The following is a 14,000-nucleotide window of genomic DNA, read 5'->3' as shown; positions in this document are numbered from 1 at the left end:
CAGGGGACATCGAGATCTCCTGTGAATAGCAGCAACTGCATCTCCATGGCACTCTTTCTCTTAGGAGGGGCAGGCTGGGGTTAGAAGTCAGGATTTTTCCTAGGGATATAATATTTCTCAATGTAGAGAATGTGTGTTTTTACAAAGCCCTTGTTCCGCCTCTAGCCTGAACATTACTAGATATTCTGGTGTAGACTGATTCAGTGTCATTTATCTCTTTTTTCCATCCTCTTAAGATGACAATAATCTCAATTATTGCAGTAATTGAGTCTGTGGAGTAATTTTTGATGTTTACAGGGAACCTAGTCTCTCAGGGTTAAATGTCCTAAGAATTATGGTACCTCCAATTATTTTGAGTAAATCAGATTAAGGGTATATCTATACAGGCAATAAGTTATAAAAGTATATAAGCTGAAATAGCCTACATTATATTTTTTAGAGCATTTGGTCTTGTAAGAGCTACGACTCTATGATTACAGTACTTCCCTTCAGACCAGACCTTGCTTTTTGTAGGGATAAATGCTGTATTCACTTGAAAACCTTTCTTTTATCCACACTTCAGATAATAGCTGCCCAGTTGCTTCTGTGATGGCCCATTTTCATTGCCTTACCCCTTTTCAAACTGGCATTGGTTTCCATAGGCAGCATGATAAAAATGTAATTAATAGCCACTCTATAAAGCTAAAGACTTAAAAATCTGCACAGAAATCATCACAAAATTCATTTCTTGCTACAGTGCACCCGACACCGCTTCATTTGCATCGAAGTTAAGTGGCTGCTACAGCAATAAGGGTGTTTGTTTTCAACAGGGACTTGGGGAATTGTGCTACTGCCCAGAATACAGAGGTTAGAAAGGAGAAAATAAGGTTCACAGGAAAAATGACAACAGAGTTGAGCACGGCAGCAGATGTGTGCAAATGAGCTCATTTTTTATTGTTAACATGACTTTTAAGCCCAGAATTGTTGATTTAGTAATTTTTTAAAAATGGAATTTACAAAAAAAAGAATTCAAAATGCCACTGTATAAACATACTCTAAGGTTGCTGTTCTCTGGGAGATGAGATATATCTGGGCTTTTATACCTACAGAATATATTTATTCCTCTTCACTAATGAATAATAATGATTTTCATTATGTATTACTTTATAATGTCACAGAGATTAAAAAGAGGAAACTAGGTCAAGTATTATCATTTTGTGTGCAGCTATGTAAATGTTTCCGGAAGCTCATGGTAGAGCTGTGGTGATGTAACATTTTTTGTATATATTGCTGTATATTATAAAATAAATAAAGCCTAATGTCTTAACAAACAAAAAATCATTAATCTGGATTCTGTTTGAGATTTTTTTGAAGATCTTAGTTTAAGATCCTATGTTTTAATTAGAAATGCTATATACAAAAATAGTGAATAAACACCTTTAAATGATTATAGTTGACTGCAGAAATATAAATGGCTAATTCATGAGTCTACCATAGTTAATTTTTGATATATGTATGGTAGGAAAAGTTGTCAGCAAATTTACAAACGAGGATTCTGATTATACTTATTTCATGAATTCTAATAATTTATTATTGAGTGCGATATTATATATCAATCTAGTAGTATCAAAAATAAGTAAAAGTCATGTTAAATTCACAAGAACACTTAATCTATATAAAAATTCCAAGTGGGAGGCTAGGCCTGTGTTTTACTTAACAAATTATCTTTTTTTGTGTCTGAAGAAAAGGAACTAATTCTTGAAATCTGCTACCTGTTCTTCCCTAACATTTATATTACCTGGAATAGGTATTCAGCTGTAACACACAGGTTAAAAATAGAGACTTTCTGCTCTGTTCATACAATCATGCCCATGTTACACACATGCTTACATTACTGTTACATCACTGTGGATTTTTATAGCTGTCCTCTGTAGACCTACTGCATGTAATCTACCTTATAACAAAGCCAGTAAAAAGAAATACTTCTCACCACACTAAATTTGAGCATACATAGGAAGTTCGGGACTCACAGTGCATCAGACTTAATAACTCTAATATTCCTCTTTTTAAAGCTACTTTTGCTTTCCTCTTTGATCTGTTTTCATTACTATGGATGATTAGAATATATAGGGAAAATCTCCACAGAGAATATGTAGTTAATCAGAAAGAATACACCTTTTATTTTTAAGACTTATTTCTATAAAAATTTCATTTCCTTATAATTAATAAGAATTAATGAGAGTCGTAGTTCTTTTATCCATGAAATTTTAAAGCTCAGTGATGTTAACTAAAAGTAGTGATCACTTGTTGATTTGATTGTATATATAAAGGGTGTGCAAATAAGCCATTTATATCTTTAGCAAAAGTACTTTTAACAGACACTAAAACCATGACTGAGTAGCCAGCTAACACCTAGATGGCAGCTCATATGATAACTTGGACATCCAGAGTTCAAGATATTCTACAATATCGGGGTCCTTCTATATTAGTTTTATAACTTTGATTGAGGCCATTTGCATTCTAATTTGAATTAACATAGTAAATATGTGGCTGTAAGAAAGACTTTATTGGTAATCTTTGGAAATCAACTAAAATTGACTACCTAATGTTTATACAGAAAAGTCTCTCGTGGAATTTCTAAGCTCACTAGAATTTTTTCTAGATCGTGATGCTTATAAATGAGAATCCTCTGCTGGCAGAAGAAGCAGCTCTGAATAAATGTTATAAGGTGATGGATTTGATTTGTGAGAAATGCATGAAGCAAAGTGACATGAATGAAGTGTTGGCTATGAAAATGCATTACATCAGCTGTATCTTTCAGAAATGCGTTACCTTCTTAAAAGACGGAGAGAATAAACTGGACACTCTGATTAAAAGGTACTGTTTTTACCATGTCGTGCATAAAATACACTGAAATGAAATGTTTTATTCCATGAAGCCTCCTTATAGATTTAAAACACAAGCATTTTAGTAGTAGTTATTGCTGGTTTCACATTTAGTCTGCAAGAAACAGGGACAATTTTATGCTTAGACTGTAGACTGATCGTTCTGTGCTCTCTACAGTGTTTTTGTTATCCTCTATTACAGGTGAGGAATCTGAGGTTTGGAGAGGTTAAATAGCATGCAGAAGATCATGCAGCTGGAAGGTAGTCCAAGTCCAAGTGTGAGGACAGGTGTGCTGTGCCCTAGGTGGTGCTCTGGACGCATAGTGGCACTCAGTGTGTCTCTGTTACTGTACCTGGGACAGCTGTGTGTTACATTTGTTCTCTCACCACCAGGGATCAAATTCTCCTAGTTTTCCTGAGAAAAGTGAACTAAGTCAGAAGGGTGTGACTTGCTGAGTTTTCATTCTTTGTACAAATAACTGACCTGGTAATAAGTAACTAGCTAATCTGATAGTGTTCTGTGTGCTTTATGGCAGGGGTCACTTTTATAAATGCCTCTCCAGGCCCCTAAACCTGACTCGGCCCAGACCAACCTGGAGGCAGGTTTGAGTCTAATCATCATGATTTGAAGAGGCAATGAAAACCTTAAATAGCCAAGGAGAAACTACTAAAAGTTCATGGGTTTGGCTGGGAGGAAATGCTTAGTGATCCAACTCCAATCACTGTTTAAACAATATCTTTCAGCTTGTTAAAAGGCCGACCTTCTGATGGCTTTCCGATATATCAAGAAAAGATCATTAGAGAAAGTATCAGAAAATTTCCTTACTGTGAAGCAACCCTCCTCCAGCAACTGGTGCGAAGCATTGCTCCCGTTGAAATTGTAAGGCTCTTAATAACCTTTAACTCTATCTGGAAGACCTAATAGCATATCTGGTACAATTAGAGGCAAGTTCTCTTTAGCATTAATTATTTAATAAAGGGAACAGTTACTATTTGAGAAAGTTTTCAGGAACAAGTGTGGAGCTAGGCCTGTCAGCCCTATTCCTGTTTACCCACTTCCCTCCTCTGATCATTTTCTCCCATTTATATAGCCTGTGGTTTAAAAGCCCTATCTCCCTGTGTTGGAATGTAGATGGTTACAGAGCAGACTTGCATTTTAAAATACCTCCATGAACCTGTAAAGGTGGGTGCACATCCGCTATATGATGCAGATACACATGTTCACTGTAGTTTGTGAAAAACCAGGCCAAGGTCCTGCACTAGAGGAAAGTAGGAGTTGGTCGTGCAGGTTGATGGTGTTGGTCAGTGGAGAGGTGAAGGCATGAGGCCTGGCTCATTGTATGCCCTTATAAACAGTCTCACAGTATGTTCCAGCTTCTTGTGGAACCTACTGACTTTATAAATTTTCCATTCTTAAAAAAAAACAAAACTACTTTGCAGCTATGGGAAGTAAATTTTAACTTTTTAATTATCTGTTCTTTAAGTTACCTATTGCCCTTTGTCCTATATTTACTTAAAACAGTATTTCATAAGACACTCCCTGCCTTCACTATTTTGAATAAGTTTCTGTTCACATTTTCCACACAAGTCAAGCTTTAATAAGTTTCAATCAAATCCTTATCAGCCTTTGTCTATTAGGCAAGAAGTTGATCCGGACACTAGTCTCATCCATGGCCTCCTCCCTTCCTCTGGCAGTGTCGGTTCTTCTCTGCCATCCCTAGGGTGTTACATCATTCTCTGTGAAAAATCAGGACTAGAAATGCATTCCAAGTGCTCCCTTATACATTAGGACTTCACCTTTTCAGAACCACGATTATAATAAGAAAGACATGAACAGACAAGATGACCTCACGAAGATTGATTTATGCGTTGATTTATGCATGAGGACTCTCCATTGTTTCCCATAGAGATGCTTTACCCTGTTTAACATATTTGGCTATTTAGGGTTTAAGCTTTTGGAAGATTAAAGTTAGCAAATTATGAGGATGTTTGTTAATTAGGAATATATTTTGGCTATAATATCAAACTCCATCCAACCATGAAATAAATAAGGATTTATTTATTTAGAAGCCCCAAAGTAGGCCGACCAGATATGGCACAGTGGCTCAAAAATAAGTAGATTGGGGACCCAAACATTTTCCCACTCAACATTCTTTAACTGTATAGATTTATACTCATGCTTATCACCTCATGGTTGCAAGCATACGGTGCTCTTTCCCCAAGCTCTCATTCCTATCCCAGTCAGGCAAAAAAGGGAAAGGGGTCTGTAGCTGGGAAGCAAGCAGTCCCAGAACCCCACTGCCTATGCTGCATGGCCACTCTGAGCTGCACAGGCATCTGGGAAAATGAGTATTTTTGGCTGGTCTAAACACTGCAGCTCTGAACAAAATTATGATTCTATTAGTGAGGAAGTTGGGGAAATGGCTGTCAGAGAAACAACCAGCAATGGCTGCTTTGGGGTATTTCTAGCACTAACAAATGGTAGCTGACATTCTGCCTTCAAGGAGGAAAGCAGGAGAACTAAAAATAGCAGCCCAGAGTACTTAAAAACGTCAAAGCAGGTCAGTGTAGGGGTCAACAATTCATCATCGTAGCCCTGTATCACAGAGAATGTAGTTAGAGTTTGTGGAGTACTATGATTGTTTATCCTAGTGATCTGAGTCATTGAGAAAAGGTTTATTAATAAAGTAGGAGTTGGTGCATTTTAGAAAAATGTCTAAAAATGTTTGATCTCTTAAGAGTTATATATTCTGCTCTCTACAAAACTATTTATCTGGAATGCCTGTGGTTATGAGTGTCCCAGATAGCCACTGTTTACTTCCTGATGGGTTTTGTGATACTGCAAGTTCATAAGCCTTGAAACAATGCTAACCTTTCCCATAACATGGTGCTTCTCCGGCTGACTCCCACGAGGGTCACTCCTCTGCCTAGTGTGGAGTTCTGGCTTCTGTCTATCACAAAGTTCAGCAGGAAGTGTGAGGCATGGATACCCTTAAGAAATGTTGCTCCAGCCTTGTAACAGATTATACTGTTAAAACGAATTTTCTTTATCAATTCATAGCATATACCTTAACTTCCTGTTTTATAGGATACAATGAATTACAGTATTCTGTTAATTTTTAGACTGTCTTCCATGGGCAGAGCTTTGGTACCTAAACAGATTATTTGAAAGGTAGATGACAAGATTTTATATATAGCAAGAAAGAGTTCTTGTTATCCAATAGTGACAAGAAAGATTCCATGTGGTTACTCAGCTGTGTCAGTTTTTTTCTGAAGCATTAAGTTCACATTACCAGTCATGCTTCTAGCAAAATATGCTTGTTTAGTTTTATCTTTGGTAACTGTGAGAATGTTATTGTGTTCTGACTCCCAGAAAAGTCCAATTTGGGGGGAGATTTTGAACATGTCTCAGACACTTCTGTGAAAAAATATTGGAACGTTAAAATATAATTGTTATAAATCTATTGAATATATCATATTCTGTTAATTTGTGGACCAGATTATTGTCTAATCCAGTACTCTACTTTCAAGGCAAAAAAATTACATAGATTAATAAGTATTTAGTGTAACATTAAGTGCCAATAATTCTCAAATTTTTAGTATGTTTCAGAATTATCTGTAATAAAGCAGGTTACATGGACCACCACATCCTTAGATTCTAATTTAGAAGGTAGAGGATGGCAGATTGATCTGAATTTTAAGCAAGTTCTTTGATGCACACTATCATTTGAGCACAACTTCCATAGACCTTCATTCCTGGTAAAATATATTAACCTAAATATCTAGTATCTGAGGTTTCATTTCACCTATATTTTCTCACCATAGTACTATCTTCATTCCAAAAGAGAATTCTTAGCACTTTAATAGCAAAGGAAACCCAGTCATTATTGTTTTCAGGAGGAGCATAACAGTTTCGAAATGAGTGCTACTTTTAATTCTTTTGAATATTTCGTTTGACTATTAAGTATGCAGAACAGTGTAAAACAATGTTCTAAGAAAATCCCACTCTGAGTTCATTGTCCTGTATCAGAAATCTTTGTGGGCTTATTGGATAATCCTAATTGAAAAATACTTTTATTCTGGAAGAGGGCCAACTTCTCCTCTTTGACTGTTTGGAGCCATGACTTACCTCCCTTATACTTTGTGTAGAAAAGGTGTACTCAAAGGGTACTTGTCATTTTGTCATGATAAAGTCGGTGTAATCTGTAGACCTAATGATTTTATCTCTTGCGTGTCTGCTTCTAGACAACATTGTTCAGGGAGTGTCATCTTAGTAGTCTTTCCATGGTGGTTTCAGAGTGTTTTTCCTCCTCTTTATACCCATTCCAGGGTTCCGATCCCACTGCCTTCTCTGTACTTACTCAGGCCATCACTGGTCAGGTGGGTTTTGTGGATGTTGAATTTTGCACTACCTGTGGAGAAAAGGGAGCGAGTAAAAGATGCTCAGTCTGCAAAATGGTAAGAATGAAGTTCTTTGAAGTTTATTGACATCTGGGTTAGATTTCGTCCAAGTTGATAATTGAGTTTGAATATTCTGTAAATGTTGACATTAATTTTCTAATAAATTTTAATACACTAGGTATAAAGTATTGCATCTAAAACTGAAAAGTAATTTGGAAGAGAGCTAAGGATAAGTGTAGTTCTGTGTCCTATCTTCTGCCAAATGTCCAGGCTGCCCCAACTATGTGCTGACCACCCCAAAGAAAGGAAAGCTATAAATAAATGAATAAATATGAGAAAATGAGACAAAGATCATACATAGGGAACCAAGGCTGGTGCAGGGTGAGAACCTAGAATAGGATAACTCATAAGTTTATGATCTTAAGATTCTGATATTGACTTGAACTATAATCTCTTCATCACCTTTTCCTTGTAAAACTATAACGCCCTTTGGACTGTCCCCAATCTTTAATTTCTCTGGACTATACTACCTACTTCTGCCAGAATTATCTTTGTAAAGATAATTCTTTATAATAATATTTGCTTGTTGTGTTTTTCTCACATTCAGATATTACACACATGCATTCGCTTTACCCTCTAGATAAGGTTAATTTTCTGTTGTTTTTAAGGTTAACATTCTTCTGTAACCCATTACATTCCACTGTAACCTATTTCTCCAGCTTTATCTCCTTTAATCACTTACTTCTGAGTCTCAGTTTCCTTATGTGTGAAATGGGACTAGAGTCGTGAGAATTAAATGAGACTGTCTGTATAGGTTAATTATTGCTACATACAAAAACACTCCAAAATTCAGTATTTAAAACAACAGTCGTTATTTCTCCCATGTTTGTGGGTGACTGGGCTCAGTCAGGGCACTTCTGTTCCATGTCTCTCTCACCCTCTGTGGACCAGCAGCCTGGCTGAGCACGTCCTCATGGTGATGACAGAAGTGTAAGTCAGCAAGTAGAAACACAGATGAGGCCTCTTGAGGTCCAGCCTTGAAACTGCCATGCTGTCTCATTCCTTGGGCCTAAACAAGTCACATAACCAAATTTAAAGTCAGTTTTCCTCCCCTCCAGTGTAAAGAACTTTGCCATCACATGGGAAAGTGCATGGATGCAGGGAAGAATGAAGAATTGGGGCCAATAATATAACCTACACCACCTTTCATGTGTAAGGGGCTACCATAGTGCTTGGCATATAATCTTGCAAAGGTCTAAGTTTCATTCACACAAATTTCTTGCTGTCTTTGAACATGTCACTCACTTCCCCTTTCCTGCATTTTTGAACAAGACAGTCCCTGCACTTGGAATGCTTTTCCCGTTTCTTTGTCTACTGACTCCTTCAGTAGAGAGAGTCATTGCTTTCTCTGTGCTCCCATTGCTATTACATCCTATACTGGGCTATGTGTCTAACTCCCTCCATGATGCCCATCCTGCTCTTTTCTGACCATAGCTTCCTCTGGGGCAATTGCACTGTACCAATTAGGGCATGTAGTAGGTTCTCAGATAAATCATTTGTTGTCTTTCATAGACCATTTATTATATATCCATTATTATTATAAAGGATAAGCTAAAAATTACTAATACAAATCAATATACACACACATCGTGGTTTCAAAATAAAATATAGGAAACTTATCATTTTTATAGCATAGTTCTTGGTTTAATGTCATAATTGAAAAATCCTGCAATCACAGCACTTGAAATGCAAATAAACCTACAACTGCTTTCAGGTAATATACTGTGATCAAACCTGCCAGAAAACACATTGGTTTGCACATAAGAAAATCTGTAAGAATCTCAAGGACATTTATGAGAAACAACAACTGGAGGCTGCCAAAGAAAAGAGTGAAGAGGAGAACAGTACGTATATAAAAATAGAGCTTATACTGCTGCTTAGTGGGAAGGGAATGATAGATATTAACACAGGGTCCCCAGGAACTGAGTCTTCCCTGGGGACCAGCGAAGCTTGGGGTAACCAGCATAATGATCACACTTATGTGTGGTCTCGAATGGTCCCTATTTTGAGTCCCTGTTTTGGTGGGGATAATGTCAGCCTAGGTGTCACTGGAAAACAAAAGACATAAAATTCTGATTTTGTTCCAAATTCTGATTTTGTTCCACATTACTATCTGACTGCTCTGGAACTGTGGGACTCTTAATGAGTATTTACTTATATTCTTCTCACAGAGGATTTTAAGTTCTTCGAATAAGGGAATAATTAAATTTCCCCTAATGGCTACCCAAAGATTTCAAGGTTGGAAGCTGTTAAATTTCTTAATGTAAAAACTGTAAGTGAAATTAGAGCGGATTTATGAATTCCAATTGAATTGCAGATCTAATATATTTCTACAAGTGTCAGAGCAGTGAGTTCCACAGTATTTTTCCTCTCCCTCCCTCAGGAAGTATGTGACTTATTTTGGTTGGAAACAGTGAGTTGCTTCAGCTCTTCCTGGGGGGTGCACACCCACTCCTACACTGCACCCCAGAGTATATACCAAGCATTCTGCAGAATCCTTATAGTTTGAAAAGGTTTCCTAGGTGACTTTGATACTAAGCATGTCCCCTTTACCACTTGGTTGAGAAACACTATTAGTGGGATTGGATATTCTGTAAAAAATTAAGTCTAATTTGTATAAATAAACTGTAAGAGAATAGTCAGGATTTCTGATGGCCATGCTTTTGCCTGTTTTCTGGACGAAACCTGTATCCTGTGTGTTGAGGGCAGCAAATAACAGCTGGTCATGTTCTGTACAAGTCACATGAGAGAACAGGATTGTCAGCAGAGTGGGAACTCCTGGCTGCTAAACATCAGCCAGGGCCACACACTATTCTAAGTGTTACAAGCACCTGCATTTGCCACAAATGTAGGATAGGTAAGGAAACAACTTTGTACAGACAGTAACCCTAGACAGACATCAAGCTAATTTATGGCAAAGCTGTATTCTAATGCAGACTTTGTCAGATCCCACACAAGTTCTGATTTCAAGGCCTGGCTTTGGAGCCTGAGTCCCTCGATGAATTCAAATGCCAGTTTTGTTGCTTTACTAGCTGTGAAACTTTGAGCAAATTAGCAAACCCTAAACCCTCTCTCTTCAGTTTCCCTATTTGTAAAATAATAACAAGAGAGATAATTTACCTCATGTGGCTGTTATGATGAAATAATACCTGGAAATCGAAACAAAATGACTTTGTGTGTGTGTGTCAGGTGGCAAACTCGATGTCGATTTGAATGGTGTTGATGAAGAGCGGCCAGCGGCTGACGCGGCAGGCTCCCAGGAGGATGGCGACCCTAGAGAGCCTGTGGAAGGGGAGAAGGCGTCTCTTCCGTGCGATGCGGGGTTGGAATGCTCACAGGGCGCTGCCGCGGGCCCAATGGCAGCTGAGGAGTAAGCCGGAGCACGCGCCAGCATGGACGGTCCTCACCCTGCAGGGGCTGGAGAACTCACGTGACTGTCCCCATTGCCTGTGGCACCCGCATGGCACCGTGGCAGGGTTTCCTAGAATAGATGCTTGCCAACAGAGCTGTGTCTACCATGCCCTAATGTCCACTGATTTCTGTTCTATAATTAGACAGATATTCCTATGGAAAATTTTTTTCAAAATACAGGAGAAACATTTCTATTTCCTTTCTGAGGCCAGCTTTCCAGCAATTGTTCTCAAAAGGGAAAAAATCCCCTTAAAGAAGAAATAGAGGCTCTAGGGGACAAAGGGTCAAGTAGAACAGGTGTAGGAGAGAGATTTTCAAGAAAGAAAAATGTTAGCTACAAAGATGGGAAGTTAAAAAAATCATAACTTATGTGTGGATAAAATGCATATAAATAGCATTTACAATAGTGGAGTTCTACATATTAGGATGTAAGGAAATGAAGAAAGCCTGTGTGTTTAAACATCTCTGCCCTAGTTCAGCTAATTATAGTTTTCTATAGAAGTTACCTTGAGCAGCCTGAACTGTATGTACTTCCTGCAGGGATGTATTCTCTACATATAGTATGTGCACCTTCAGAAATACCAGGTTCCCCAGAGGGAATTAAGGCATCGCCAGAGTTATCTCAGCATGACGTTTTTGATAAAATTATGGCTAAACATAGTTTCCACAAATATTGTAAAACTAATTCACGAGCCATATTCCACCTGAAAGGCTGGCTTTTATCTTCCGAAAAGCTTATCATGTGGGCTTTCCTTCCAGAAACTGGTTTATAACTGTCGTTTATAGAATGTTCTGGCATCAGTTTTTAGAGTGTGCAGTATTTAAGCAGAGCTAGAGTGTGATGGCTGAAGATAGCACTGTGTTAAATAATTTCTTGTGTTGATTGTAAAATAAATTGTGCTTATTAATATAACCAATTCACATCTTGTTTCATAGTTTATTGCTGCAGGAGTGGCAAATATTAGAAAACTTAGCAAATGTTGCAGAACAAAGTAGTAATTTTTTTATTTTTGAGAGAGAGAAACATCAATTTGTTGTTCCTCTTATTTCTGCACTCATTGGTTGATTCTTATATGTGTTCTGACTGGGGATGGAACCTGCAACCTTGGCATATTGGGACGACGCTCTAACCAACTGAGCTACCTGGCCAGGGCCAGTAATTGTTTTAATATGTACAGTTGCAAATCAAAATGACTAGAATTCTCACTTCACTTCACTGATCAAATTATTCTATCTTGCTGATTCTTTTTCCTTAAAAGGAGAGAAAATTACTTTTCTCCCAACCCAAACACATCTTCTGAGCACCCTATACCATGCTGCTTTAGGAAGACTGCATGCGAGTAAATCGGATAACTGGTTAGGAATGCAGCAGGCAGATTTTTCTGGACTTGTTAATCATGACAAGCCTTCAAGGTACCTCATTTGCACAGGGATTTTTCTGGAGTAGTAAAATAGTCCTCCCAGGCTGCCCTGGCTCACAAATGTTTTTTCCTAGGTCCCTGATTTTTAATTGTTTCTTTGCATTTGTGTTGACATCATTCTGTATTCATAGTTCTTGTCTTTGGATACCATGGAGAGTTATTAAAAAAGCAGAAGGAAACAGGAAAATCCAGAGATGTGGCAATGTACAGGTTATTTCCCCTTCACTGAAATGAATGTTGATATGAATGGGAACTAACACAGCTGTAACTGACATAAATAGGAACTTTTACATTGGACAAGGAGAGCTTCAGATATAAACTGTGTCAATATCAAAATTTTCCATGAATTTATTTCAGGGAAGTGGTGGTCAGAAAATGGGGTATAAGAGAAAATGAGGTTAGTTCTGGTTAAAATTCCTTCCTTTGTCATAAATAACCCAAAATAGAAGTTTCCATTATAACAGCATCAAAACAGGTGGTCATTCCAGTGTATATTTTTAACCACATTGAATTATTTTCAATATGCTATTAAGAAACTTTTCTCAAAAATAGGACCTAAAGGATTAGCATAGTCTTATTATTCCAATACATCTTATACTATTAAAGTATCATTTGCATAGATTAAAAGTAAGATCTTATTTTAGTAAAAGGCAAATTTCTCTTCCTTCTAATAATTACTTCAGTAGATAAACAGATTCCCCCCCCCCCCCCCCCATAAGGTAGCCCTAGCATAGTTTCTCCCTGGTTGATTCTGTCTCTGAAAAACCCTGACATAGGTCAGGTGTCCAAGATTAGTTCAGGCTGCTATAACAAATTACTATAGGTGAAGGTGGCTTATACAACAAACTGCTTTCTCACAGTGTGGAGGCTCGAAGTCAGAAATCTGGGTGCCAGCTCTGTGGAGTTCTTGGTGAGTGCCCTCTCCTGGTTTACAGAGGGCCGTCCTGCTGTGTCCTCACAGGGCAGAAACAGGGCAAGCTAGCTCTTTAATCTCTTATAAGGGCGCTAATCCCATTCATGAGGGTTCCACCCTCATGATCAGTTACTTCCCAAAGGCCTTATCTCCAAGTACCGTTCTCATTGTGGATTAGATTGAAACATAAAAATTTTGGGGGGACATAAACATTCAGTGTATGACAACAGGCATAGTCCCCAAGGGGCATAACTGCTCTTGGGGTAAGAATAACTATTAGCTAAAATATATTAAGCATTTACTTTGACAAAGCCACTCTACCTAATACTTTACATACATTATCTGATTTAATTCTTCAGTCTCCATGAGATAACTGCAATTATTATTTTAAATATAGGAAATTAATGCTTAATAAGTGGAAGAGCTAAGCTGGGTCTCTGATTCCAGAGCCCCTGCCTGTAGCCATTCCCTTGTAAGTTCTTTATATTGTTTTTTTGTTTCCTAGGCATGAAATCTGGTGGATCCTGAAATAAATAATGCTTTCACTTAAGCCAGTGTAAGTGGGCCTCTGTTGTTTAAAACAAATAGATTAAAAGCACCCTCTCAATTGTGTCTTCCGTTTTGGTAGAGTTTTAGGTTACATAAGTAAGGATCGTGTCTTCTCTACTTTTAGATTCTCCCCAAATAATATTTTCTCTGTTTTTAAATCTCAGACACTCAGTAGCCCTTCATTACTGAACAAAAATGTTTGGTATTGAGTGCATTTTAAAGCAGATCTTTTCATTCAAACAAAACATTTCCGTTGGTTCTCTAAGGAGACAGGTAAGACATCCTAGCCATGTTTTTGTCATTGGAATACATTTTTCATCCTTTCCGGTGACTGTGGGCTTAAAAATACCAGACTACACCTTCTTTTACTACTCTTTCAGT

At 37.7% G+C, this 14,000-nt stretch overlaps 1 protein-coding gene across 3 annotated transcripts in view; it reads left to right on the top strand.

The window, feature by feature from the left end:
* ANKMY2 (ankyrin repeat and MYND domain containing 2) overlaps positions 1-11,653 on the top strand; it is a 30,491-nt gene extending 18,838 nt beyond the window's left edge. For 2 of the 3 annotated variants that reach the window (XM_016218859.2, XM_016218861.2), the window contains 5 exons: positions 2,642-2,856; positions 3,609-3,744; positions 7,194-7,322; positions 9,040-9,169; positions 10,515-11,653. In XM_016218859.2, coding sequence (XP_016074345.2) covers positions 2,642-2,856; positions 3,609-3,744; positions 7,194-7,322; positions 9,040-9,169; positions 10,515-10,699 — 795 coding nt within the window. In that variant the 3' untranslated portion in view covers positions 10,700-11,653. The remainder of the gene's footprint in view (positions 1-2,641; positions 2,857-3,608; positions 3,745-7,193; positions 7,323-9,039; positions 9,170-10,514) is intronic. The other variant, XM_016218860.2, reaches the window with a different exon arrangement.
* The last annotated feature ends 2,347 nt before the right edge of the window (positions 11,654-14,000 follow it).

This window comes from Miniopterus natalensis, chromosome 10 (assembly GCF_054644295.1).
Source record: "Miniopterus natalensis isolate mMinNat1 chromosome 10, mMinNat1.hap1, whole genome shotgun sequence".
Classification (NCBI taxonomy): Eukaryota; Metazoa; Chordata; class Mammalia; order Chiroptera; family Miniopteridae; genus Miniopterus; species Miniopterus natalensis.
This window is presented reverse-complemented; position numbering and strand designations above follow the sequence as displayed.